Source organism: Chiloscyllium punctatum, chromosome 44, assembly GCF_047496795.1.
Source record: "Chiloscyllium punctatum isolate Juve2018m chromosome 44, sChiPun1.3, whole genome shotgun sequence".
Taxonomy (NCBI): Eukaryota; Metazoa; Chordata; class Chondrichthyes; order Orectolobiformes; family Hemiscylliidae; genus Chiloscyllium; species Chiloscyllium punctatum.
Genome location: NC_092782.1, coordinates 61,165,804 through 61,193,003, shown reverse-complemented (window position 1 = coordinate 61,193,003; position 27,200 = coordinate 61,165,804). Strand labels below are relative to the sequence as shown.

Sequence of the window (27,200 nt, the reverse complement as noted above, 5' to 3'; positions counted from 1 at the left end):
CACACATTTCATTACAGGCATCTTATGAATCAAAACCGCTGTGCAAGTCCACTTAATATTTTAATCTGTTTTGATTTAGTCCTCTGAGTATGAAAGAGTGTCTTGTGTAATAAAATAATTTTACATCTATGTCATTTAATTTGATCTTATTGTGATATATACAACTGCTAAATGTAATGACAAGTAGCGAATATTATTTAGAATAAGCAGAGAACACAATTAAATGCACTTTGAGCATCAGCTTTCTCTAATTTCTGTAGATGGCCTCAGTGCAACTTCCAGCATATTTCTGTTGATCTGTTTTACTGTCAGGAAGGAACCTCATACCCGACCCCGGAGTACAGCTCTTGTCTTGACTCTGATTTATCGTGGGTGTGGTTTTGAACTTGACATTCTTGCCATTAACACCAATGTAATTCCTCTGGTCAAGCATTCCGGTCCTAAACTTCACATCGGCTTCTCTCCCATTAGAATGGCACACACCTGAACCTGCCCACACACTCTACGTTAACCATGGCAAGTGCCAAAACTTTGGGAAGTTGTTAAACCAAAGCCTTTTCCTGGATTAGTGGTGCTGGAAGAGCACAGCAGTTCAGGCACCATCCAAACCAAAGCCTTTGTTTGTTCTGGCGAATGTCAACATTTCCATGGCACTCTCCAACAAATAGTCCATCGTTTTGTGGGTCAACCTTTCTCCCTCAGGTCATGGCACTGCAGCAGGTTAATTGGTGAAAATGTGGAGGGATCTGAACAGAATAGACTGGGAGAACTCATTCCTGATGAAGGGCTTTTGCCCAAAACATCGATGTTCCTGCTCCTCAGATGCTGCCTGACCTGCTGTGCTTTTCCAGCACTACTCTGATCTAAACTCTGGTTCCCAGCATCTGCAGTCCTCACCTTTGCCTGGGAGAACTCATTCCGACTCACAAAGAAATTGAGAAGGAGAGGACACAGATTTGAATAAAGTGGCAAAAGAAGCAACTGCCCAGAGTGCTCAGGGTCTGGATGTACAGGGCAGGCAAGTTCAATCAATCCTCTGTAAAGGGCTTTAAATTGTTATCTCAAAAACAGCATTGCGCAGGGTTTCAGTGAGAAGCACTAGGGAAATGGTCATTCAGAGAGCCAGCACAGACATGAGGGGAATCGTCCCTTTCTATACTGTGACAGTTCTGTGATCGTCTCCTTTAAGTGGTATTTGTGAAACCTTGTATTAAATAACTCAAATGATATTTTCAAATGAAAAGCTTCTTTCACCAAGGTGATTAGTGTTGTAGCTTTCCAGACATTGTTCAACAGTTTTTGATAGTTGGCTCACTCCACAGTGCAGGGGTATCCCTAAACAGGGCTGAATGTATATCCTTGCTCAGCCAGCACTTCCCAGCAACTGTACCAACAGTGGCCCAACTGAGCCATTGCCTGGCTCTCTCAATCGCACTGTCATTTGTGATTCCTGTTGGGAATGACACTGAGATAAAAATTCTGTCAGATGCTCAGGTTGACGTTGGAGGTTCCTTGCTGTTGCACCTCAGTTGTTGCTTAAACTGGCAAGCAAGCCTGACTGAAGTATCTACAGGATATGCAGATATCTACAGATATCCAGACAATGGGAAGATAAAAACCGCTGGTTTCCGGTTTCTAAGATGTGATTATTTTGAACTTTCCCAGACATATGCATTTAATTACTGACATTTTCACATGGTACACTCCCAGGGGGCACAGTTCAAATAATAAGAGTCTCCCAGTTAAGGCAGGAATGTGAATATTTTCTTTCTTTAATATGGACATGATTCTCTGGAATTCCCTTCCTAGAGACCGGGGAATGCTGAGACATTGAATGTGATTAAGGCAGGGATTGATAGATTCTTCATTAATTAGGGAATCAGAGATGATCAGGAGTAAGTGGGAGTGTGGAGTTGAGGCGCTATCAGATGAACCATAATCTTATTGAAAGAAGGAACTTGATTAGGTAAATCCTTCACCTATTGTACAGTGACAACCTGAGTAGTAAGTTCCATGTTTCTCTCTGATACCAACTAGACAAGCTTCCATTCTGTTCCACAATGTGCATGAGTTTCCTCACCATATGAGTTAATGTTTGAGCGTGCTCGTAAAACAAATAAAACCAAGATGCTGGAAATCTGAAACAAAAGCAGCAATTTCTGGAGAAAGTCAGCAGCTGCTAGTTCTGAAGAAGCGTGACTGGACTCGAAACATTCACTCTGTTTCTCTCTCAACAGATGCTGTCAGTTGAGTTTCTCCAGCAATCTCTGTTTTCAGTTGCTTAAGTCGGTGGCAAAGTAGGACAGAAACAAGAAATGGTGAAGATGTGTCATAAAGAGAGAAGTTTATTTCGCAAAAGAATTAAAGATGAAATAGAATAATCAAAGTCTTTAAATATAACACACGCTTAAAGATTTCAAAATGCATGCAAAAAATGTAATCCCATTAATCCCAAAACACTCTCCTTTCCAGATCCCGCAAGTATCTTTACAGCCCTCGCAAAAGAGAGAATTTCCTTCCTATCACCTCCAAAGGCTTAATTTAATCATGACTTCAACTCTCAGTCTGGAGAGTCTGATAGTTCCTACTGGAAATGTTCGTGTACTTGAGTTTAAACTTTCTCAGCTTCAAATAGGCTTTCTCAGCTTCATCAGGCGTTACCTGAATACTTCTGGTCTAGAACTACCATTAACCTCCTTACTCTGTGGCAATTATATTTTTAACAAGTATGAACTATCCTCTCCCTTTCTCAGGAGGAACTGAGAAGCAGGAGTAACTGTTTTACATGTCCATCTTCAACTAAAAACCCTTTAGAACAGTTCCAAAATGAGATTGAAACTGAGCATTTTCTTTCCAAATTATGGGTGTTTCCCCCAAACTTTAAGTGTCTAGAATATTCCATCAGGAAGCCTACTGTGCTACGCTGTATACTTTATTCACTTGTAAACACTCCCAATATAAAGAAAAAAAATTAGTTATTAGAGGATTTCTCTCTCAAACTGTTTTAAATCACCGTGGCTACAGAAATACTTACAAGTTAATCATTAAACTCTTCAGTTACAGAGAAAACCCTGTATGCTCTTAGTCTAAATTCACAAGCCCAAACTCAAAAATAAATGATGTTTATATGTATTTGTAAATCACACACACTGTGTGACATAACACTCCTGAGGTAATGGGAAGTTTTGGATTGGAGTTGTAAAGAGACCAATTGCATTCACATACCTTGCAAAGATTGGGGAGAGACTCTGTCAGTGTAATGAAGATCATTTAGCCCCTTGATCCTGTTCTGCCATTCAGTTTTAAAAACTTGTATTTTTGTAGCACTTTTATTGTGATGAGGCATCACCAGACAGTTCATAGGAGTATTACCAAGCAGCCCCTGACTGCATCACAGCTGATCTGTGACCTAATTCTGCATACCCAACTTTATTACCTTTGCATAACAAAAAATCTATTAATCTCAGTTTCAGCCGTAACAATAAAGCTCACCTCAGTTGTCATTTACGGAAGAGAGTTTGGCTGGAAGTTAAAACCCAATTCTAATTTGATGTCCCAGCTATGGGGTAGTTTGTCATGTGGAAAGTCAGCTCTAGAGCTCAAAAAAAGGCCCTTTGGCCCATTGAATCCATGCTGGTCAAAAACAAACTCTGACTATTCTTATGTCATTTTCCAGCACTTGGCCTGTAGTGTTGTGTACCTTGGCATCACAAGGGCACATCTAAATACCTCGTCAACCTCCCCCACCCTCACAGGCAGAGAGTTCCAGACTCCCCTCCCAGTCTCTGGGTGAAAGGGCTTTTCCTCCCTGCCCCTTCCCTTCAATCTCTGCCCCCGGTCATTGATCCCTCTGCCAAGGGGGAGTCTCTTTGTGTTATCTAACAGGCAAACCTTGAGAACAAAACCAGTAAGGTGTGGTGTTGGAATCCTCTAAGGTATTTTCTAATCAACTTGTTCAGAGATGTTATGACACACCAAGTCTAGAGGAAATGGGCGTTGAACCTGGGTCTCCTGGCTCCTAGGAAGGGACAGTCAGTATGAGGAAGAGGAGTGCTCCCCCCTGTCAGCACACTCAGAGCACCTGGTACCACTTGTCCACCCTCAGGTTCATCGTAATTTGTCCCGAGTCATTACTGTCCTGGGAACCCCGGCCTCTGAGTCCTATCACCACAGTTAACCCCCTCATTCCATACTGTCTCGTCACCACCGGCTCATAACACCATCACCTTCCTGCTGAACCTGTCTCACCCCTCCCTGGTGCCCCAGTGTTATGGACCAGGACAGACCCCTGAAATATTTTAAGAAGGTCGCCTAGACCCTAACTTTTTCGTAGTTTAGAGGTAGATGTGAAGTGGGTGTTCCAGATGTGATGCAGCTGGTCAAACCATATGGCTTTAAGTCAAACAGAGTTTATTTAAACACTACAGTAGAAACATGAACAAAAGGAAGTGGAATTTAGAGTAACAACAGTTTGAAAATTTAACCAACCCGATACGACAACTTAGCTAATTAACTGGTCTAATATCGTAACATCCCATAAACACACCCCTTGGCAAAAAGGTAAATTCAAGCACAGATTCTTACAGGCTGGAGGGAACAACTTCCTGAAAGAGATTTCAGGAGAAAGTCAGAGAGATCCTTTAGTGAAGCCTTCAACTTCCCTGGACTCACATATCTGGTGTAGCGGCACGGTGGCTCAGTGGTTAGCACTGCTGCCTCACAGCAGCAGGGACCTTGTCGAGTCAGTGATACTGAGACTCAGTAACGGACACAGCTCTAGGCTTGATATTCAGTCCACACCAGGGAGCTGTATTCCAATCGTCTGTAGTCTTTCTCAACGGCATCCCTTGGGATTATCCAGGATCAACAAGGTCTGAGCAGCGTGAGATCTGCCTCTGGTGGGGAAGGTGGTGTGTGAGAGGTGTCCTTGGGAGGTGTGTGCACTGTGTCCGGTGCCTTCTCCTCCATTTTACTTGACCACGAGTGGATGGTTGGGTGTTGGTGTGATGCTTGGCCTCTTGTTATTTAACACAGCACTAGTTTCCTTGTAAAAGGAAGGTTGTGTCCCTCCAGTGTACATCATGCAGTTGATTAAATGCTTACCCTGTGCACCCTATTGGTGTTGACACGTTCAGAGTTTGGATTAAGTCTGCACTGGTGAGCACTGAGTTTGAGGCAGCCATAATTACAGTCTACCACTTTCACAGGACATTAAGCGAGAGCCCCTTCCAGGGGAGTGTGGCATGCTGCCTAGAACATTGTTGAGATCTAGACAACAAAATATACCTTTCTGTGCATTGTGGGTGAACTTTCCTGGAGGGGTGTTTGAATCTAACTGTGTTAATTGGGGCTTCGGTATCACCTCATGCACAAGAGCAAACTGTCACTGAGATATCAAAGGTACCAATTAGATGAGGTGGTTTCGTTCTGACCTTCTTTCCTCATCACCTCACCCTTCAGCTCAGCGGTGATCGCGAGTCAGAATCTGGTTCAGGGTGACCTGAGATTTTATTTTGTTAAATGCTGTTCGAGGGGATCACTTCAGTCTGTTCAAGCCAAGTGCCTCTGCTCCTATCAGATCTGATGATATCTTGGCAGTAGTAATTATTATAATCAATAGCAATGATTATAATTCCCTGTTTGGTAATGTCATAGAGCATTATGGCATGGAATCAGCCCCTTTGGTCCAATCATCCGCACCGACCAGACATCCCAATCTGACCTTGTCCCATTTGTCAGCACTTGGCCCATATCCCTCTCAACCCTTCCTATTCATATAGCCATCCAGATGCCTTTTAAATGCTGTAATTGTAATCACCTCCAATGTGACACGATCTTTTCTAAGATGATAATTCAGTTAAATCTTATTCTCGAGCTCCTGATATATTGAGCCCTTTTCTGTCAGTGATCTCTCTGCATTCTGGAATAATTCAAGAATGTTCAATGTCACCATTCTGTTTGTTCATCACTGCTGTCCTGGATATAAGACACCACACTGGCATCACCTGCATCCTTCCAAGCTGGCATCTTGTATTATCTGAGAGCAAACTCATCATCTGACAGTCAGCAACATTGTCGATCAATCTTTCTGCACAGAAAAAAAAGTAAGAAAGACATTCATTTATAGAGTGCCTTTTACAACCTCAGGATGTCCCACAGTGCTTTACAGCAAACAGAATATTTCAAAGTCCCCACCGTCATCTTGGAAAGCTGCAGCCAGGTGGCACACAGCAAGGTCATGTGAAGAGCCATGTGTTAATGTTCAGATATTCCACCTCTGTGTGATATTGTCAGTGGGAATCAGTATTGGTCAGGACTTCCAGGATTAGTCCTCTGCTGGATGTGGATATCACTGGCCAGGCTAGCATTTATTAACCATCCCAAATTGCCCAGACTGGGTAAACACAGCAGATTTCCTTCCTTAAAGAACATTGGTGAACCAGATAGGCAATCAGCCCGGTAGCTCAGTGGTCAGCACTGCTGCCTCACAGCACCAGGGACTCAGGTTCGATTCCAACCTCAGGTGACTTGTCTGTGTGGAATTTGCACATTCTCCCCGTGTCTGCGTGGGTTTCCTCTGGGTGCTCCGGTTTCCTCCCACTGTCAAAGACATGCCATGCTCAAATGTTCATAGTGTCCAGGGACGTGCAGGCTAGGTGGCTTAGCCAGGGCAAATGCAGGGTTACAGGGGAGGGGATAGGCTTGGGTGAGATGTTCTTTGGAGGGTTGGTGTGAATTGATGGGCGGAATGGCCTGCTTCTATACGGTCAGGATTCTATGAATAGCAGCCATCTATTGCAGATGTTTATTGTATTCAGGTTTCACCATCTGGCCTGGTGAGAGTAGACCTCACGTCCCCAGAACATGAACTTGAGATTCTGGAGTATTGCTGCCTCATTTAGAAGCCAGCACCTCTAACAGTGAGGAAGCCCCTCAATCAGCTGGGAGTTCACACCTCAGCCTCTGGAATGGGAATTGAAGCTAAAATGCCTTTTCAACCCCACATACTGTTTACCCACCACCCTCACACCATTGCTCCCTTACACTCCCTCATTCCCACTTTACCCCATTGCTCCCTTACACTCCCTCGTCCCCACCCTCACCCCATTGCTCCCTTACACTCCCTCGTCCCCACCCTCACCCCATTGCTCCCTTACACTCCCTCGTCCCCGTATCCTCCCTCAATCCAGACTCCCCTGCTTCTTACCCCTGACCCTGTCTCTTACTCCTGACCCTACCCCTTATCCCACATCTGCTGCCCTCGCATACCCACATGCCCCCTCACCACTTCTCCATTAGGCATGAAGGGTTAAACTGCGAAGAATGTGGGGAGGGGCGTGGAATGCCCTGCCTGCAACAGTAGTAAACTCGCCAACTTTAAGGACATTTAATTGGCCATTGGATAGACATATGGATGAGAATGGAATAGTATAGGTTAGATGGGCTTCAGATTGGTTCCACAGGTCGGTGCAACATCAAAGGCTGAAAGGTCTGTACTGCACTGTCATTTTCTATGTTCTATCTCTATCAAAAACAGACATTGCTGGAGAAACTCAACAGGTCTGGCATCATTTGTGGAGAGAGAAATCAAGTTAACATTTCCAGAGACCCTTCTTCAGAACTGTTCATGTCTACACAGAGCCACAGCTGATAGATGCTGATAACTGAGGTGCTCAGCTCACTGTAAATGCTTAAACCAGTCGGAGACTGGGTGAGAGACAGAGTGTTCCTGGTGCTTGGGTGGGCCCATTATTCTCCGTGACTCAGCATCGGGGTGGAGTGGAGCAGACATTCCAACTTCACTCTGTATCCGAGAGCGCATTCCAGGATCTATCAGTAATAGATTCTGAATTGATTACAGTCTGCTAACCGTTGACTCTTCTGCATTTGCAGTCTTGACATGATTGGCTCTTCCACTCGAAAGCACTTTGCAGTCAGACTGGGTTTTCCCTGACGCACAGGGTCCGGGGAAGAGGCAAAGTGCTCCAGTCTTCATCTCTCGTTTCCTTTCTTTCAAGAACAAGCCATCAGGTTTATTTCTCCCCTGCCTCAAATCCTTTCTTTCCTGCTGGCCAGATGTGGTGAACTTTTGTACTGACTGACTACACTCACTGCTCTGTTTGAGGTGCCCAAGTTTCACATGACCCTAACGTCTGAGGCTGCAGGCAGCTTCTGTGGCACCCCCCCCCATCCCCACAACCACCCCCTCCTCCCCACTCTCTCCCCCCCACCCCCCACCCTCTGTCTCTCACTCTCTCCCCTCCCCCCCACAACCCCTGCCTCTCCGAGTGTGTGTTTTTTTTGGCTGGATGTGAGCTGCCCAGCCGTCTGCGGTCGGCCTGATAGAGCCCATCGGAAACCACAGCTGCTCCTTCACAGGTTCGCAGTGGTATGTTCCTCTGTGCTGCTGCTGATTGCTGCTGTTGCTGGGAATGAATGCTGTACCGGTGCTGCGGGGCTGAGACAAGTCTGTGCTCCTGATGCACAGATTGAGCAGTTACTGTGCTGTGCCCAGATGCCAGAGAATGGGATGTAGTCAGTCCAGATACAGCTGTAAAGCCTCAGGCCTGGTGCCTGTGATTTTATGTTGAGTTTTAAAAAGCGAGGTATTAATTTTGCAGCCCAAACGTGCTCTGCATGCTTAGAGGGCACTGTAATACTAAAAACAAATCAATGTCGAAATGCAGTAACGTTACAGCTGGAAAGGGTGCCCCTGTCATGTTAACTCAACTGGTCGAGGGAGTTTTAAACACTGGCTGCTAGAAAATGTTTTTCATGTGATACAGCCTCAGCGATGGAGCAGATTTTTAAAACTGAACAAAGGAAGATGTTTTTCTCTTGCTGCAGAGGGTTCCTTTGTCAAACTGTAAAGGTTTGGAAATGTTTTAATTGCTCAATGCATTAACCTAGGAAACATATACGAGTGGGTAACTTGAACTAAGGCCAATAGTTTTAAAAATGCTTTCTTTGACCTTTTTAAAGAGGGAGTAATCCATTAAGTTTGAAAAGGCCAATCTCTCTGTTAAAAATTCAAGAAACTACATCAAACATTTGTTTTCTAAAATCCCAGGAGAGAATGCCAGGGAGGGTGTTTTGATATGTTGTTCCTTGTCTGAGAGTTAAATGAATCAAACTGTATGAAGTATTGTATCAATAAGGTTTAAATCATGTTTCTGGGTACATTGTTATTGGTCTATTCGACTTTTAATGGACTCATTAAAATCAAATGAAACCACTTGTTGGGGGCTGACCAGAGGCTAATACAGTTTGTCTGGGGGTAGCCATTGCTTCAGGAATGTTCTGGAATCTCTAGGACTTAAACGGTAATAATCTGGAGAATGTTGTAAGCACCATGAGGGGAACAGCAGAGGATTATTTTAAAAAGTCATGCTTTGGTTTCACCTGTTTGAACATTTGTGATGGTGAGTTGTGAAAATATTTGATTGGAGTGGGGAAGGGTGGCAGTCATGAAAAAAATGGCGACTGGCGGTCATGTGACGAAAACCTCCATGTTTAGGTCAGGTGACCCCAGGTTTATCCACGTTCACAATCCAGGAAGGAGATGTTGGTGTTGGCTGGGTGGAGCTGAGGAAATTAGGACAATTAATACTGCCCCATCCGGTGACAGCCACGTCCCATGAATAAATAAAAGAAAAACATCTGCAAACTGAACCCAGAGTTGGGGGGAGGAGGAAGGAAATTATATGTCACAAAGAATTCTTCATGAGGTAATGCAAAAAAAAAGAACAAAGATATATTTGATTTTGCCCTCCTGTTCCCCATTCTACCCTCTGTGACCTTGTAACCTTCTCATATTCTGCTGTCTGTATCTTAATCACATCAAAACCGTTTCAGCCACCATCCCCAAACTCAATGAACACTCATTCCTGGGATTAGACATGGCTAACAAGGCCAGCATTTATTGCCCACCACTAGTTACCTCTGAATTGAGGAGCTTGTGAGGCCATTTCAGAGTCATAGAATCTCTGCAGTGAAGACAGAGTCCATTCGGCCCATTGAGTCTGTGCTAATGCTGTGAAGAACATCCCACCCAGACTTAGCCCCCATCCTATCCCTCTTAGCCTGGACTTTCCCGTGGCTAATCCACCTTGTCTGCACATCTTTGGACTGTGGGGTGGAAACCGGAGCACCCAGAGGAAACCCACACAGGCATGGGAGAATGTGCAAACTCCACACAGTCACCTGAGGAATCGAACCTGGGTCCCTGGTGCTGTGAGGTGGCATGCTAACCACATCGCTGTGCGTTTGGAGTCAGAATGACAGATTTCCTTCACTTAGGGGCATCAGTGAACTGGTTGAGATTTTATAACAATCCTTTCGTGGTCATTGTCACTGAGAATAGGTTTACTTTGTGAATTAAATTCGGATGTCAGTAGCTGCTGTGATGAGATTTTAACCCACGGCCCCAGTACATGAGACTGAGCCCCTGGATTCCTGAGCTGATCACAGGCTCACTAACTCCCCAGTTAAGGAATGCCTTACCTTAAAATTCTCATAGTTGGTTTTAATGCCCCCAGAGTCCAGTTCCTCTCTATCTCTGGCATTCTGAGCTCCACAATCCTCACAGATATTTGCTTACCTTAGATTCCAACGTCTTGGCGTTCCTTAATTGTAAACAATCTGCCATTCGGGGCTGCAACTTCAGTTACTCAGGGCCTATGCTCTCGAATTCCCTCCTGAAACCACTCTGACTCTCGTCCCCACACTCCTCCCCAGTTTATAGCAGTCCCTAAAATCGACCTCTTCGACCATGGTTTTGATCACCTGCCCTGATATCTCCCTGTGTAAGCTCAGTGTCAGTCTTTTGTTTCATACGGGAGCATTCTGCTATAAAGCAACAGTTGGGTTGCTCTCCAACGCCGTACTTTGGAAAACTGCTATGGAAAATCGCACTTTAGAAGATTGCTATACCCGTTCAGAAGAAACTTCATGTTATGCAAACAACGTCCACAATTTGTCAATCATGCTCCAGTCAACTTGCGCTGATGAAACGCGTGTTCTAGGAGAACTGCTTAGGAGCTCTTTGACTGACCTGAGTTTATCTACCTGCAGTTTCCAACATTAATTTATGGAGCACCTTGGAACATTTCACTGCATTTGGTAAGGGTTCTACATAAATTGAGGTTGTGTTTCAGTTGAGGTTAGATGACTGTGATAGCAAATACAATGGAATGTGTGAAGTCAGGAGCGCTGCTCACTGTTAAACCATGACTGGAGTTGGACACTTGTTAGACCTCAGCTGGATATTATGTGTAGTCACAGACACCACGTTATAGGAAGGATGTAAATGCACTGAGGGAGCGCAGAAGTGATTTATGGGAATGGTTCTGGGAATGAGAAACTTCGCTGATGAGGCTAGATTGAAGATTGGGACTGTTCTCCCTGGAGAGAAGAAGGCTAAGAGGAAGTTTTCACTATCATGAATGGACTGGATAGCGTGGATAGAAAGAAGCCCCTGGGAAAAGAAAAGAGAAAAAGAGGGGCAGAGATTTGAAATGACATGCAGAGGAAGCAAGGGTGATGTGAGAAAAAAAAACCCTTTTAACCCAGCGAGGAGCGAGGATCTGGAATACACTGCCTGGAAATGTAGTGGGGATGGGTTCACTGAGGCATTCAAGAGGCGCATGGGGGGGGGGTGTTATTTGGATAGAAATGATGTGCAGGGAGAGGGGGAAGAAGCGGGAGATTGGCATTAGGGAATGATGGACACAATGGGCTGAATGGTCTCCTTGTGCACTGTGACTGTTCTGTGACTGTGCAGAGGCTGGTGGTAGAATCAATAAATTGAAGATTGATCTTAGGGCCTTCTTCCTGTGAGGAGTGATGGCTGTGAGTGGATTAGTGGCGAAGATGGAGAACCCAACAGAATTCTTTAGGAATTAGAAGCTGCCAGCCAGCTATCTGTCAGGCTCTTAATTTCCAGAGAAATGGGAATGGGACTAAGTTATTTTCCTCATCGTTGACTATCATCTTGCAGAGGGTGGTATGTGCATGGAATGAGCTGCCAGAGGAAGTAGTAGAGGCGGGTACAATTACAACATTTAGAAGGCAACTGGATGGGTACATGAATAGGGAGGGTTTGGAGGGATATGGAGCAAATACTGGCAAATGGGATTAGATTGGATTGGGATATCTGGTCAGCATGAATGAGTTGGACTGAAGGGCCTGTTTCTGTGCTGTACATCTTTATGGCTCTATGACTCTAAGTGGTTGAATGAAATGTCAAAAAGTGTGGCGCTGGAAAAGCGCAGCAGAGCAGGCAGCATCCGAGGAGCAGGAGAGTCAATGTTTTGGGCATAAACCCTTTTGCAGGACTGGAGAGGGGGAAAGGGGCTGAGAGATAAATGGGGAAGGTGGGTGTAGGACTCGGGGGAAGGTGGGTGGGATAGCGATAGGTGGATGTAGGTGGGGGGTGATTGTGATAAATCGGTGGGGGTGCGGTGGAGGAGAAAGGTGGGAAGGAAGATGGACGGGTCAAGAGGGCAGTGCTGAGTTGGAAGGTTGGATCAGGCTGCCATTCAAGCCCATTGGAGCTCCAGTGCTAGCAAATGTCCAGCCTTGGTCCATAACCCTGCATGTAACCCCATTTCTGAACGTTTGTGTTACTAGTAACCTATCAACAGTGAGATATAGACCCCCCACCACTGCCCACCAGATGGAAGTCTGACCTTGTGAATGGCTTCTGATGATCTGCTTTGTGGAATTTGCCTTCACTCGGACTCAGCTGCTATGGTTGCAGTTGCTCACTGTGTATGGACACCTGCTTTGACTAACTCGGAGTGTACACCTGAGGGCTATCAAAACGCAGCACTGTCTATGCTGATGTGTATGCAGTATTTTGCGTTGACTAGCTATCAGTAAAGCTCTGTGTGATTTGATGAAGTGTATTGATTGATCTGTCTGGTATCAGTAAAACACTGTCCATGATGTGGGATATGCAGAAAGGAAATGGCCCGTGTTTTGCTGGGGGTGGGCAGGAAGCTGAATGTTGAGTTATAGTGAAAGTGAGGACTGCAGATGCTGGAGATCAGAGTCAAGATTAGTGGTGCTGGAAAAGCACAGCAGATCAGGCAGCATCCGAGGAGCAGGAAAATCGACATTTCAGGCAAAAGCCCTTCATGAGGAACTCCTCCTGCTCCTCGGATGCTGCCTGACCTTCTGTGCTTTTCCAGCACCACTAATCTTGACTGTGGAGTTATAGCACCCACCCTGTGACTTGATTTGCTTTATTGTTGTCATGCACCGAGATGCAGTGAAAAGTATTGTTTTGTATGCAGGCAGATCGTACCATACAGAGTGCATCAGGGAAACAGAACCAAGGGCTGAATACGGTGTTCCAGCCATAGAGAAGGTGCAGAAGGAGAGATCAGGATTAGCACTTGAGAGGTCCGTTCTAAACTCTGATAACAGCAGGAAACTCAGGGCCTGACGTTACATGTCACCATGGCGTGTTGATAAATGGTAGACTGATGATCTTGTTCTGCAACGCTGTGATACTGAGGCTGGCTCCTGGAACATAAGGATGAAATGTGGATCACGTCCTACTGGAGAATTTAATAAATGTTTATTACAGCTCCTGGTATTTACACCAATCAGGGGTGTTCACAAGTATGGACTCAGGTTAAGCAGTTTGGATATACAGTATACAGCATCACTCAGCATGCCATGCTGCAAGGGGACGGAGCTCAGTAAGATCGAGACCCAGAGCTTCATACCATTAGGTCAAATGTAATGATACGGCAGTAACTTCATAAACACGTCCATTAAAGATGTTTGTGCATTTGTTGCAAGAAATGGAATTCCTGCCCTAAGTGCTTTGTGGGTCACTCTACAGCACATGGACTGGAGTGGTTCAAGATGGCAGCTCACCCCCACCTTTTCAAGGGGGCAACTGGGGACGGGGCAACAAATGCAGGCCCAGCCAGCAATACCCACATCCCATAAATTAATTTTTACAGGCTTGCTGTGTTCTTCCTGCTTGTCTACTTTGGATTCCAGCATTTGTAATTAATTTTTAACTGCGTTTGGGTCAGGGGTCAGGGATGATGGGCTCCTGGGGAAGGGAGGCCGTCTGTGTTTGGATCAGGGGTAGTACTTGGTCTCTGGTTTCTGCCCCTGCCCTGAACTGTTCTGATTAATCGCCTGAACACCTCTCATGGAGACCCAGGTCCTTTGTAAAGTGTGGTGACCAGAATATCAGAGAATGCAACATAATTCTCTCACCTCCCCCCCCAGCCCCCAAACAGAATCATGCGAGTATCAAACAAAGTCGAGCTTGAGCAAAACGGTTGAAGATGTACTTGTTGTATGGATGGTATCACTTGTGAGCAACCCTTTTGCAATCGTGGAATTTGCCTATAAATGGAACATTCTCTGAAGAACTCCGAGTAAATATTTAGGCAGAATGTTTGAATAGAACCTGAGCCTTCTGTTTGATTTGAAACAGTTTGTGAATTGACATAATGCATCACAGAATGTACAGCACTGGACCGAAAATGATCAAAAACCAAGCCACTGTCTTAACGGCCTAAATTATAAAAGACCTTGATTTCAGGGGAGTTGAAAGGTTTGATCAGGACTGGGTGAATGGGAGGTAAGGAAGAAATACTTTGTGTTGGCAGCAATGGTCTGGAGGAACAAAAGAGTTCTCCTTTAATATCAGCCGTTCCAGCTCAGTGACGTACTGTATAAACTTTGTTTTGAGCTACCCAGATGTTTCAAAGGAATTGGCAATGCTCGCTCTTCAGAACAAAGTCTGGCGTCTGCAGGTCCACTTTAAAGCTCACCAGATCTGGATTGTAGGGCGCTGTGCTAAATGTGTTCTGGATCATGTCAAAATCGTAGAATAGCATCATCAGACTTTACAGTGCAGGAAGCCATTCAGCCCGTCAGGACTGTAAGAGCTATCCAGCTAGTCTCAGTCCTATCTCCATCATGATTTGGAGATGCCGGTGTTGGACTGGTGTGGACAAAGTTGAAAATCACACAAGACCAGGTTATAGTCCAACAGGTTCATTTGGAAGCACTACCTTTCGGAGCACTGTTCCTTCATCAGGTGGTTGTGGAGCAGCGCTCCGAAAGCTAGTGATTAGATTAGATTAGATTAGATTAGATTACTTACAGTGTGGAAACAGGCCCTTCGGCCCAACAAGTCCACACCGCCCCGCCGAAGCGTACCCACCCATACCCCTACATCTACATCTACATCGACCCCTTACCTAACACTACGGGCAATTTAGCATGGCCAATTCACCTGACCTGCACATCTTTGTGACTGTGGGAAGAAACCGGAGCACCCGGAGGAAACCCACGCAGACACGGGGAGAACGTGCAAACTCCACACAGTCAGTCGCCTGAGGCGGGAATTGAACCCAGGTCTCCGGCGCTGTGAGGCAGCAGTGCTAACCACTGTGCCACCGTGCCGCCCCTTCCAAATAAACCTGTTGGACTATAACCTGGTCTTGTGTGATTTTTTTAACTTCCCATTTCCATAGCCCTCTCAGTTAATAGCTTTCTAATATATATCCAGCTCTCTTTGGAACCTCCTTTGGAATCCCTCTCCACTGGTCTCCCAGGCAGCACATTCCAAATCCGAACAACTCTCTGAGTAAAGAAGTTTCTCCTCATCTTACTCCACGTTCTTCTGCTGAGAATCTTGAGATGGGGACCCCTAGTTACTGACATACCAACCAGTGGAAACAGACTATCCTTCTTTACCCTGACAAAATTTTGAACATTTCAATGAGGTCTCCTGTTAATCCTCTCAGCTCCAAGGAGAATAAACCCAATCTTTCTAATCTTCCCTTGTATCTGAAATCCCTCTTTCCAGGTATCATTCTAGTAAATCTCATTTGCACTCTGTCCAGGGTTCTAACATCTTCCCTAAAGAAGGTGCTCAGAACTAAACACAATATTGAAACGTTGCCTGACCAATGGTTTGGAGCGGTGTAGCATCACTTCCATGGCCGTATTGTGCCAGGCCCACATAGTGTGCAGCCGAAATGTGATGCTGAAATTCTGGTATTATGACAAGGATTCAGAGAATTAGAGGGAGGGGTGGGGCCGATGCATTTTCTTGTGGAAGCCACAAGCTAAAGGCCTTAAACACCGTTAATAAAAAGCCAATAATAAATAGAGGAAGGTCCTTTTCATTTCTGCAGGTATATAGGACGTGTGAAGCCCAGCTGCTGTAATTTTGACCCATGTTTACTTAGTATATTGAGAAGGAGAATATTTTGTTGTAAATTTATTCTTCATGTCCCCTCTTCTCAAGGCAGTTATTCATATTGGGGAGGGTATGGTTCAATAGATTTGCAAGGCTGGCTATTCTTTGTGTGTGAATTGGAGACAAGAGTCTAAACATTTACTTACTCAGACTCCGTCAAACCCAACCTTGCTGATTCTCAGTCAAACCCAACCTTGCTGATTCTCAGTCCTCAGTGGCGTTCCAAAGGGATTGCTGCTGGGTCCTGTTTTGTTATACGAATGATTTGGATGAGAATATAGAAAGCACAGTTAGTAAGTTTGTGGATGATACCAAAATTGGTGGCATAGTAACAGTGAAGAAGATTTTCTAAGATTACAAAGGGATCTTGATCAATGGGTCAGTGGGCTGAGGAGTAGCAGATGGAGTTCAATGCAGATCAATGTATTTTGGTGCAACAAACAATGGCAGAGCTTATGCAATTAATGATAGGGCCTTGGGGAGTATTGTAGAACAGAGGGTCCCAGGGGTTCTGGTACATAATTCTTTCAATTTTGCATCACAGGTGGTTAAAAAGGCGTTTGGCACACTCGCCTTCATTGTTCAGTCCTTTGAGTGCAGGAGTTGGGACGTTATGTTGCGGTTGTACAGGATGTTGATGAGGCCTCTTCTGGAATACTGTGTCCAATTATGGTCTCTCTGTTATAAGAAGGTAATTATTAAGTTGGAGAGGGTTCAGAAGAGATTTACCAGGATGTTGCCGAGTATGGAAGGTTTGAGTTATAAAGAAAGGCTGGATAGGCTGGGACATTTTTTTCACTGGAGTGTAGGAGGTTGAGAGGTGACCAGATAGAAGTTTATAAAATAATGGTTGGCTTTTCCCTAGGGTGGGGGATTTCAAGGCTAGGGGGCATATTTCTAAGGTGAAAGGAGAGAGATTTAAAAGAGCATGAGGGGCAAATTTTTCATACAGAGGGTAGTTCATGTGTGGAATGAACCTCCAGAGGAAGTGGTGGATGTGGCTACAATAACAACATTTAAAAAACATTTGGATAAGCACATGAAAAGGAAAGATTTGGAGAGGTATGGATCAGGAGCAGGCAGGTGGGACTAGTTAATTTGAGATCATGGTCAGCATGGACTTATTGGACCGAAGGATCTGTTTCCATGCTGTATGACTCTATAACTCAGACCTACCTAAACTTGCTGATTCTCAGTTCAACTCATAGAGTCAAAGAGATGTGCAGCATGGAAACAGACCCTTCGGTCCAACTTGTCCATGCTGACCAGATATCCTAACCTAATCTGCTTCCATTTGCCAGCACTTGGCCCATATCCCTCTTAAACCCTTCCTATTCATATACCAACCCAGGTGCCTTTTAAATGTTGCAATTATATTAGCCTTCACCACTTCCTCTGGCAGCTCTTGCCATTCACACACCACCCTCTGCGTAAGTCGAACCCAAACTTGCTGATTCTCAGTTGTGCTCAATCCAATATTTGCCAGTGTCCAAACACACTTTTCCCAGTAGGCTGACACTCAGCAAGAATAGATGTTACTGATATCTCTCCCTCCGTGGCCCCAGGACGAGTAACACTCAAGTACAGGATGCATTACAGAACTCAAGGTCAGCAAGCCAAGGAATAACCCTTGGATTTGGCTTGCCTATACATTGCAAAGTTCACAGGACATAACACAGGCACTACCTGAGACATTCAGCCTTGCTGTTGGGAAGCGTTATAGAAATAATGCCATTATGTTAAATTAATGGGGAAACTGGCAGGATAGTAAGGGTGGTGAATGTTTGGAACTCTTTTTCACAAATGGCAGCGAGTGCTGGATCAGTTGTTAATTTTCAATCTGAGAGAGATAAATGTTTGTTATCGGGAGGTAAGAGATACGGACCAAAGGCAGTTATATGGAGTTAGGCCACAGAGCAACCATAATCTCATTGAATGGCAGAACAGGCTTGAGAGGCTGAATGACCTACTCCTGTTATTATGTTCCAATCGAGTAATGTCATTGCCGTTGAGCAGAAGGTTCACGTCCCACTGCAGGACCTGATACTGGGTACGCCGTGCTAATTCACATTCCCGATGAAGGGCTTATGCCCGAAACGTCGATTCTCCCACTCCTCGGATGCTGCCTGACCAGCTGTGGTTTTCCAGCACCACACTCTCGACTCTATGCTGGTAACATGGCCAAATAGGTTCGGTAAGAACTTGCAAATCCCTCTGACACAAGCCAGTGGTGGGTGCTGAGTGTGGGTGAGATTCCTCGTCAGGGGTGCGATAGATTGTCTCACTGTCTCTATCCAACATATGTGTAAAAATGTACATTGCCACAAGCAATGCAGGCTCTCTGAGTGACCTGTTACTCACCACTCTCCACTAAAACAACATCTGAGCAGTAAATTGCTGAGAATAAGGGTGTGGTCAATTCAAGTTTGGATATGTTATGTTCTGTATTCGCTAAAATCAGCTGAAAAGTCCAGATGCAGTCTGCCTTTAACAGTACGTTTGATGAATTCAAAAACTGCAGGAGTTGCTGGCATCTATTTTCATTGGACTAGCAAACTGATTCGTCATAGTAAAAGCAGGAGGATAAAGCATCTACCATTACACCCCACATTAAAACAGAATACAGCAGACCCATTTATTGTGCAGTGGTGACTGTTTGACATTTATAGGAAGTCTGCTTTACAAAGGATTTCCTTTACGTGATGGTGCCAGACTTTGCTGGCTATGTGAGTTCTCATCCAAACCTCGACAGTTTCAGCCAGCAGCTTCAGTGTACAGTGTTGTGAGGCTGTGTCTGTGCAAAGATCCGAGCTTCTCCAGTATGTTCCCGGAAAACTCTTTCTCCAGAAAATAATCAGTTCAGAGCAACCTAATTTCTTGATAATTCAGAGGGTGGGTGTCATTTCTGGTGGTCTGCCTTGTTTGTTTCCTTTGTCACTGTCCCTCGTGCTGTCTGCGACCAACTCTTCTTTTTCTGTTCCCTTCCAGATGACAGAGGGGCGGCGATGCCAGGTGCACCTCCTCGATGACAGGAAGCTGGAACTTCTTGTGCAGGTAAGACAGATTCATCAGCGCACTTACCTGGAGGACTGCAAAAAGGTTCAGCGTCAGATGCTGGAAACCAGCAATAAAAACAGAAAGTGCTGGAAATACTCAACAGGTCAGATAGAATCTGTGGAGAGAGAAATCTAATTAACGTTTCAGATCAATATCTTCTCATCTGTTTCTCTTGACGCAGACACACACACACACACACACACACACACACACACACACACACACACACACACACACACACACAGGCTCAGACACGTATAGAAACAGGCACGTACACATACAGACTCACCCATGCACAGATAAGAACAGACTTACTGACATACACAGTCAGACACACTTTCTCACACATACACACAGACACACACATGCACACTCACAGACACACATACAGACACAAACATAAGTGTAGATACGTTCCCACACACACATTCACATGCACACAGACCAACATATACATACACACACACACACACACACACAGACTCTGTCTCTCTCTCTCTCTCTCTCTCTCTCTCACTCACATAGACAGCCTTGAATTGAGAGAGGGTGATCATTTAATTTTTTTTAAAGTTAGAAACCAGTTGAAGCTCAGCAATAACTGCAGCACAAGTGGGGCTGTGTTAACATTAGAGCAATGAAGCTCAGACCATTGTAAATATTTTCTTGTTAATTCCTTCATGGGGCATGGGCGTTACTGGCTGGGCCAGTATTTATTACCTGCCTTTGTCTCAGAGTATTTCTGTAAATAAATCTTGGTTCAGGAGGTGGACGTTTAAAGGGGGCATTTAATAAAGAAGTTTCCCAGGGTGGTATTAACTATGGAACTTGTTGTGTGAGTGATGAGTCTCCCCCTCAGCCCCACTGCCAGTGCCAGCCCCTGAGCCCTGATGTTGCAGAAGAGACCTCTATGATGACCTCTTTACCAGCTTAAAGTTAGGGTTTAGGAGCACTTGGTTATCCTACAATTCCTTCACATGATTTGTAACTATGGTGTTCAAAAAATACATTGTTTTCAGGGTTTTAAATTCCCATCTCTGGTGGTACGGTTCATTCCAGATAATTTTCTGCAAAAGATGGCTTTTGAAAATATCCTTTGATAATGGTATATAGCACAGAGCATGGAGTATAAATAAATATAATTGGCTCTCTGGCCTGTTTTAGAAAATTGGAAATTCTCATTAGGTTATTAAATTGATAAATGAAGAAAATTGTAGAGCAAATTAACTTCTCAGACAAAGGAACTTTGGTGTTGGAAATATTTCACTGCGAAATCAGCTTAACAATATCTGTAAGCACAATAATCATCGCAGTCTAATTATAGATAAAATTTAAGAGTGAGAAACGGTTATGAACCTATTATAACTTTCTGCCTCTCATTAAACACCCAACACATACTCTGAATTTGACAGATTTCCTCAATTGCTTACATTCTTAGATTAAAGTTACTCTGTTTCATAAACTCAGCGAATATTTTGAACATTGTAAAATCAAAGTCCTGAATTATTTTGCATTTCTAAAATAAATGACAATACTTAATTATGGAAAGTAATTACTGCATCAGGAGAACTTCATCGGTGTTCCAGTGCCTTTGGTCATTTTAACCAGGCCAAAACCAAGATTTGATTAATTAAATTAATTTTATTGCAATAAAACAACTATGACAGTGTAACCTTGCATCCATTGTGTCATTGGTTGTAACATTCACCTGGTTAAATAAAAATCTGATAAATTTGGTTATCAGTCACAAATGCTTATCAGATATTATGTCAATCATACAGTCTGAGAGATGTACAGCACAGAAAAAGGCACTCCAGCCCTTTGAGTTTATACTTGTTAAAAAAAACCCTGTTGCAGTCCATTTCCTAGCACTTTCCCCATAACCTTGTGTGCCTTGTACATCTAAATGCCTCTTCAATGTGATGGGGGTTCCTGCCTCTCCCACCCTCACAGGCAGGCAGTTCCAGATTCCCCACCAGCCTCTGGGTGAAAGGATTTCCCAATATCCCATCTAAACCTCTTACCCTTTACCAACAATCTATTTCCCCAGTCGCTGATCCCTCCATCAAGGGGAGAGGTTTCTTCCTGTCCACAGTATCTATGTCCCTCAGAATGTTATAAAGTTCAATATTTTCCCCTGCTCCTCCCCTCCGTCTCCTCTGCGCTAAGGAAAACAGCCATAATCAGTCCAATCTCTCTTCAACACTAATAACCCAGGCAACGTCCTTGTAAATCTCCCCTGCACCCTTTCCAGTGCTGTCACATCCATCACACAATACTCTCGCTGGCGTAATTCCCCTGAGACCGGTATCCTGTCACCAAGTCCCCCTTTATTTACCCTTGGAGAGTCCTGGATACTGACCCCCAGCTCCCTCAGAGCCAGCCCTCAGAGTGAACAGAACCTCGGGCATTCCTGTTTATATCTGTCAGTCAGGGCTCCCTGATTGGACCAGATTAGCAACCCCAATGAGATAACTCATATTTTCTGAGATCTACCTGACTGGTCTTGTGACAATCACTATACTAGCTGTGGTCTAACCATGGTTATACACAGTTATCAATACTTTAACAAGCTACAAGCACCATTTAACAGATTGATAAGAGACTGTTATTATGCTGCAGAAAATGTGCTCCAACACACTGTGTTGTAAATGTGAGAATTTGAGTGCAAAGCAATGGTCTCCAGTTGCCCAGGGAGCTGCCTTCTGTGTTTTATATGTTACAGATTTGTAAATGTCTGTGTTAGAAATCTGTTTGTGGTTTTGGTGCAAACCTCCTCAGCAGAGAGAGAGCTCCCCTGGTCCTGAACTCTCCCTGTTTATGTTACAATCACAGTGAGGAGCTACAGTGGTCCCGGTCTGCAGTGACTCAAGTCCCTACAGCCTGTAACAAAGGGGGATAACGGGACAGGTATCTGCCCAGTCTCTTAGTTACGCAGCTCCATCACAAATGTAAACTAAAAACTAATTTGCTTACGAATGTGAGAATGAAACGATTTGCAGACAATGTTAATGTTGAGCAGGTGGCCCCAGTTGCTGTGATTGTCCAGCAGCCATCACTGTTTTGGCAGGGACTGCTTGTGGTTACTGAACATGCCTCAAATTCCCCGGACGCAATGACTTAACCTTGTTAATGAACAAGAACCCAGGTTTTAAAACTGTAGCCTCCTTATGTCGCTCATTGCTAAAAGTGCACAGTCTTTAAGAATTGTGTTTGGTTTGGCAGAATGCCAGGTACCAGTGGTTTCAATCAAACCATATTCATTGACCTGTTCAAAAAGAATTTGGTTATTTCAGATGTTAGAAAGCTAGTCCTGTCTCTACTCTCTTTTAAATTATTGTCACCCATGGGCTTGTAACCCTTATCCCTTCATTAATTCTCATCGTAACTTTTTGGTTATTGCTGGCACAATATGGTGGGTACTTTAGTTCATTGTTTTTCGACAGCCTGCATCATGTGGAAGGCAGGTGATTCAGGATCACCCCCTGAACAACTGCCTGACATACATACTGTAACATTTTTGATAACAGTCAACTCCCTTTCATACAATGGAAGCATTGTACTTAATGTGTGTTGTCTGTGTGTGTGTTTTTAAATCACTTTGTGTGGAGTATTTTTCCTTTTGGTGAATTTGGCTGCTGTACATGACCCCTGCCTGCCTGTTGTTCAGGAGACCCTGATGCAGCATGCGAAGAATTCTGTTACGTCAGCTGACTGATGCGAAGTGTTATGAAAGGGTTTAACTTAGGCGTACTGATTGGGGAGCAGGTGTGTACAGGTAGCAGACATTGGCATCGCAGTTCATTCGGTTGGCGATCATAGCTATCGCGTTTCTGAATTTCTTCCTTCTGACTCACTTATCTCACACACACGCACGTGCGCATACACACACACACACACACAGACACACACACACACAGACACACACACACATACAGACACACACACACACACACACACACACACACACACAGCCACACATACACACACTCACAGCCACACACACTCAAGACACACACACTCAGACACACTCAGGCACATAGACACAGACAGACACACACACCGCCACACAAACTCAGACACACTCAGGCACGCACACAAACACATACAAATACAGACACACACAAACACATAGACACAGATACACACAGACATACACACACAGACACACACACAAACACATACACTCAACGCACATGCACATACACATACAGACACACACAGGCACACACTCAGGCACATAGACACAGACACACACATAAGCACACACACAAACACATACACACAGACACACACACAAATATACACACACACACACAGACACTTGCACCTTCAAACACACTCAGGCACGTAGACACAGACACACACAGACATATATACATACACACACAAACACATACACACACACACACACGCACACGCACACACGCACCCACACACACAGACACCCACACTCAGACACATAGACACACACACACACACGCAAACACATACACATACAGACACACACAGACATCTACACACACACAGACACCTGCACCTTCAAACACACTCAGGCACATAGACACAGACACACGCATAAATATATACATACACACACACAGAAACCCACACTCAAACATGCTCAGGCATATAGACACAGACACACACAGGCACACACACATCTACACACACATACACAGACACCCACACTCAGGCACATAGACACAGACACACACACAAACACACAGACATCTACACACACATAGACACCCACACATTCAGACACACACAGGCACGTAGACACAGACACACAAACACATACGCACGCACAGACACCCACACTCAGGCATATAGACAACAGACACACACAGATGTATACACACACACACACACACACACACACACCTTGCTTGGATGGCCAGAGAAAGTTGAACTACAGGAAGCTGGAATATCTAGGATAAACTGTGAGGAAGAAATAGAGGCAGATAATCCTAGCAACAGCAATGTGCAAGTTCACAGATATTTGGCAGAGAATGAAACCTGCAGGAGATAAAATAGTGTCTGGTCATTGTTGAACTTTCAAACAGGGTACAAAAACTGGAACAGTTTCTTCCGGCTTTCTATAATCTCACGTTGCTAAGTATCGTTGTCAGACCATTTCTGAGCTATTTTCCTGATCGTGAGTACTGTGGGACTGAAGTTTTCTTGGTGCAAATTCACTAACTGATTTTTGTCTTTTACATTTGAAATAAATGGTACTCAACTCCATGTATGTGGGTGTGTACGTGTTCATGTGTGTCTGTTATGTGTGTGCACATTCATTTATATGTATGTCCATGTATGTTTGTTTTCATATATGCATATTTATATGTCTGTGTTAATGTGTATATGTTTGTGTTTGCATTCATCATGTGTGCATTCATGTATGCATGTATTTGTTCATGTGTGTTTGTTTGTGTGTGTGTGTGTATCGAGCACACATCTGTGTATTTTCAAGTGCTCATGTGTGTACATGTTGTTTTTATATGGGTGTGTATGTCTGCATGTGTAGATTCATTTACGTAACTCTTACCTCCCATTATCAATAACAATTTCCACTTGTATCACCTCTTTAAAGATGTGAAATAGAGTCATAGAATCATACAGCACTGAAACAGACCCTTTGGTCCAACTCGTCCATGCCGACCATATAACCTAACCTAATCTAGTCCCATTTGCCAGCACTTGGCCCTAAACCCTTCCTATTCATATACCCATCCAGATGCCTTTTAAATGTTACAATTGTACCAGCCTCCACCACTTCCTTTGGCAGCTCATTCCTTACATTTACCACCCTCTGTGTGAAAATGTTACCTCTTGGGTCCTTTCCAAATCTTTCCCCTCTCGCCTTAAACCAATGCTGTCCAGTTTTGGATTCTCCTACCCTGGGGAAAAGACCTTGGCTATTCGCCCTGTCAGTGCCCATCATGTATAAGGTCACCCCTCAGCCTTGCCAGACATTTGGCCAATGCCAATACAGTGTAGTAGCCTGAGAATACAAGTGAGTATCAGTCCCCTGTTGCTGAGCCAGACTTGGTGAAACTATGCTCAGCTGAGGACCAAGAAACGATTGATATCTGAGCCAAGTTTCTCATGAGTTTTCTTGACAAATGATCTAAAGTGAGCCAGGTGCCACGGGTGAATAGAAACATCTGTATTTCCATTGGAAGGTGCTGCCAGATTTGACTGCAGTTACCTATGGTTGAGTAAAAAGGTCACAAAGGGGTCTGTCAGTATTTTGGTTGTGCCCAACTAAACGAGGACGGTTCCAGGATGACAGCCAATGGGCTTGGGACCAAAGACAGCTGAATACCTCACGTAGCAACAGAAACAATGACAGCCCAAGGACAGTGACCAGCGCACCAACAGTAAGGCACAGCACATACAATGACAATCCTTCCCCCTTGAAGGGGGCAAGAGGACAGATAAATCATGCACTTTGGTTTCCCAGTAGCTCATGAAAAGTTACGTTGTGTACATTTGCACAAATTGGTACAATCTGTACAAATTGCAGCTCAGAGAAAGGCCATTCGGTCCACCTAGTCCATACTGGTTATTATTGCTCCAAAGAATAGAGTGCCACTGAAAAAGCTCAGCAGGTCAGGCAGCATCTGAGGAGCAGGAAAATCGACGTTTCGTGCAGGAGCCTTTCATCAGGAATGAGGCCAGCATCGACAGTCCTCACTTCCGCCTAATTGCTCCAAACAAGCCAACTCTTGCCCCTCAGTAAATCCTTTTGCCTGCTTCTTTCTTGTGTTCATTTCACTCTCCCACAACTCAAATAGTTTGTGCTGGAGCAGACTCCGCATTCTCCCCCCTCAAGATGTTTTTCCTGGATTCTCCTATTTGTTTCCAAAAGATGTCTCTGGCTCCATGGGTTTGTCGAACTGTCATATCTTCAGAGATCGTTGAGATGCAATGACCTTGCTTCAGTCAGTTAGCCAAGATTCAGTATCCCACTGTCTGAAGTAAATTTCTTGGCCAAGTTATTTTCTATCCGCATGTTGCGAGACAGGGTAAACTGGGAAGGATGTTCCCGATGATTGGGGAGTCTCGAACCAGGACTGAGATGGGGAGAAATACCTTCACCCAGAGAGTGGGGAGCCTGTGGAATTCTCTGCCACAGTTTGAGGCCAAAATACTGCATGTTTTCAAGAAGGAGTTAGATTTAGCTCTTAGGGCTAAGGGTATCAAAGGGTATGGGGGAGAAAGCAGGAACAGGGGACTGAGTTGGATGATCAGCCATGATCAGATTGCATGGCGGAGCAGTGTAGAAGGGCTGAAAGGCCTACTCCTGCAGCTATTTTCTGTATTTCTGTATTTCTCTCTGTCTGTTAAGGAGTCACTTCATCGGTACGCTGTGATATTGTATCTGAGCAGCCCATTCTACAACTGTATGTCCAGGACTGGTGGCAGCAAGATTCCACACTTGATCCTTGATCAGTGGTGAGCCAATAGATCTCAGCCAGAACAGATCTCAGGGTCCAAGTTGTGTACTAAGGAGCAGGAAGCTGTCCACTCAGCCACCAGATAGGGCGGTGTCTGGGTACCATCCACCAGTGGCTTGGTTGGGATTGAGAGCTGCCGCTAGTCCTCCTTCCCATGTGATCCCATGGGATTGTTCAATCGACTGTGATGGACCAGGAATACATCTCAACAGATGTCTTTCATAACAAGATGCAGTTTATTACATCAGAGTGGCTGTACAGAGGCTGTGTTAGCTCTCGGACATATTAAATCCAACTGGCTGTGGGTAAAGATGACCTAGGTATCTCCAATGGAAGACTGTGCCAAAGTCTAACCAATTGTGAGGCATTGAAGAGGGTCTTGGATGATTGCTTGGACAGAACAATGTGCCAGGGTTTGGGGACAAAGGCAG

The 27,200-nt window shown here is 44.6% G+C and overlaps 1 protein-coding gene across 10 annotated transcripts in view; it reads left to right on the top strand.

Annotated features, from left to right (window-relative positions):
- Nucleotides 1-27,200, top strand: part of frmd4a (FERM domain containing 4A) — a 773,221-nt gene that overhangs the window by 445,271 nt on the left and 300,750 nt on the right. For 7 of the 10 annotated variants that reach the window (XM_072563058.1, XM_072563059.1, XM_072563057.1 and 4 more), the window contains one exon: nucleotides 19,235-19,300. In XM_072563058.1, coding sequence (XP_072419159.1) covers nucleotides 19,235-19,300 — 66 coding nt within the window. Of the gene's footprint in view, nucleotides 1-8,370; nucleotides 8,390-8,779; nucleotides 8,873-19,021; nucleotides 19,139-19,234; nucleotides 19,301-27,200 lie in introns of those variants that run through there. The other 3 variants (XM_072563061.1, XM_072563056.1, XM_072563060.1) reach the window with 3 other exon arrangements.